Source organism: Mandrillus leucophaeus, unplaced genomic scaffold, assembly GCF_000951045.1.
Source record: "Mandrillus leucophaeus isolate KB7577 unplaced genomic scaffold, Mleu.le_1.0 Scaffold9, whole genome shotgun sequence".
Lineage (NCBI taxonomy): Eukaryota > Metazoa > Chordata > Mammalia > Primates > Cercopithecidae > Mandrillus > Mandrillus leucophaeus.
The window spans coordinates 4,657,583-4,659,942 of NW_012109807.1; the positions used below are offsets into that span (position 1 = coordinate 4,657,583).

General features: G+C 45.2%; 1 protein-coding gene across 1 annotated transcript in view; it reads right to left on the reverse strand.

Annotated features, from left to right (window-relative positions):
- CNOT11 (CCR4-NOT transcription complex, subunit 11) overlaps window positions 1–2,360 on the reverse strand; it is an 18,815-nt gene that overhangs the window by 4,181 nt on the left and 12,274 nt on the right. The window contains exon 5 of the mRNA XM_011969596.1: window positions 1,348–1,550. Within this exon, the coding sequence (XP_011824986.1) occupies window positions 1,348–1,550 (203 nt within the window). The remainder of the gene's footprint in view (window positions 1–1,347; window positions 1,551–2,360) is intronic.

The following is a 2,360-nucleotide window of genomic DNA, read 5'->3' on the forward strand; positions in this document are numbered from 1 at the left end:
GTGTTAGCCAGGATGGTCTCGATCTCCTGACCTCGTGATCCGCCCGTCTCGGCCTCCCAAAGTGCTGGGATTACAGGCTTGAGCCACCGCGCCCGGCCACTAAAAATAATCTTAATGACCAACTAGTTATCCCAAGAAACAGTCCTGCCCCACCCCACTCAGGTAGAGACCAGAACTACCTGAGAAGGGGGCGGAGTGGGAAGCGGGACAGCCGACCTGCTGCAAGTCATCAGTCTGCAGAACTTGACAGTTCAAGTCACAGCCACACTTTGTAATTCAAACAGGTATCCCCAAAAGATTTTCTCCACCAAATACGCACTTCCTCTTTAAATGTCCTATGCTGTTTTTTTTTTCCTGTCTACTTGTATGTTCCACAGTCACTGTGTTTTCAGGATAGTCTCGCGAGCAAAGCGAACTACAAACATTGCTATTCATTATTTCATTTTGAAAATGATATTTTTGGTGGCAAACTTGGAGAGGTCAATATCTCCTGAAAAGTTCTAATGCAAACTGGATAAAATTCACCAACCAGTAGAAGAGTGGCCTTGCCTCTCCGGAGGGGATCCAGTCTCCCGCTCGGGCAGTGGGGGCTACTTTAATCTCAAATCCACCACGATCCAGCTGTGTGATGGGGGCGGGTTCCCCTTCCCAGCCTTGTTTCCTCCCTACAGCCTGTCAGTAACTCCACTTTCCATCAGAAGCGTTACTGTCTGCTCAAACGTAACCACTGGGGAAAGTGTCCCGCTGTACACAACAGTGACACCCCCACGACCCCACCTCTCCCAGGGACAAACTGATCACAAAGAAACGTCAGAACATTTTCAGCCATCAGACTTCTTGCCCCACCACAGCAAAACTACCAAAGAGCAGAACAAAACTTCAGAGACCCAAAAACCTTTGCAACTTCTTACTGCTGCCTCATGGTGACAGGATTAGTTTACTGCTTATCACTTTCCAAAAAACAAATACTCTTGTTGGATTAAAGATAAGAAAAGGCTCACAATGGCTGAGTGCGGTGGCTCACACCTGTAATCCCAGCACTTTGGGAGGCCAAGGCTGGCAGATCACTTGAGGCCAGACCAGCCTGGCCAACAATGGCAAAACCCCATCTCTACCAAAAATACAGAAATTAGCCGGGCATGGTGGTGCATGCCTGTAGTCCCAACTGCTGGGGAGGCTGAGGCACGAGTCACTTGAACCCAGGAGGCAGAGGTTGCAATGAGCCAAGATCGTGCCACTGCACTCCACCCTGGGCAACCGAGTGAGAGACTGTCTCAAAAACAAATTTGTTTTAATTAAAAATAAATTTTAGAAAAAGATAAGAAAATGCTTACAATCAATACACACCTGCGTTTGTTGGGGAGAGGATAAGGGGCTTTTGAAGGCTTTGGCCATTATTCGCTTGATCTCCACACCAGTGCTATTCTTAACACACATTGATTTATCCCATTGGATTGCGTGGTCAGGCTCTGTGGGGTTTAGCCAGGCCAGTTCATCTTCACAAATGTGGAGTGGAGGCGGTGGACGAATAAACTCTGGTCGAAAATGGCCTGTAATGAGAGCAGTGATAGTTGCTCCTATCAGGAAGCTAACATGTCTACACATCTCACACATTTCACTTAATAAAGTTCACAAAGAGATCTCTTAATAAGGATGACGTGACTAAAACTCTTATACTTCAAAATCAGAAGCAGGAATGACACAGGAAGGCAGGGCTTCAGTCAGAATGCAAACAAGACAATGAAAGAACACTATACCAGCGTGATGCCAGAGAACAAGCTATTCATTTTTGGGGAAATGAGGAAAGCCTGGCCGTGGCCTGCCCACGCTGTACTTAAGCATGACCACTCAACAGCAAAAGGGCGCGACTGCTAAACGGGTGAAGACTTTTGATGAAAAAAATGAAATACTATGTCCTCACACATCCTATTCTGAGTTACCACTATTTGTTCTGCTTTTCACTGTTTGTTCAGTCGCCACTGTGATCTGTACTAGTTTTATCTTTGCATCTTATAACTGAAGTAACAAATTATGTGGTGATGAAACAGCAGGAGGAAAAGTATGGTTGCCTTTTGATATTTTGAAATGAATGTGGAGACCGTCACAAATCCCTAAATTCACAAATGCTGTATTTATTTTCAGAAAACAATATCAGTACAAAAGGAAAATGAAGTGGTTCAACTCGACTGTTTCATAAAACAAGATTCATCCCTGAGTTACAAACCCACTGAAATAAATGCTGGCTAGGACTTCTGCTGAACCAATTTCACATCTCACATGGTTTCCACATAGGGCAGAAGTGGCTTATTCCTATCATGGATCCACATAGGGCAGAAGTGGCTTATTCCTATCATGGATCC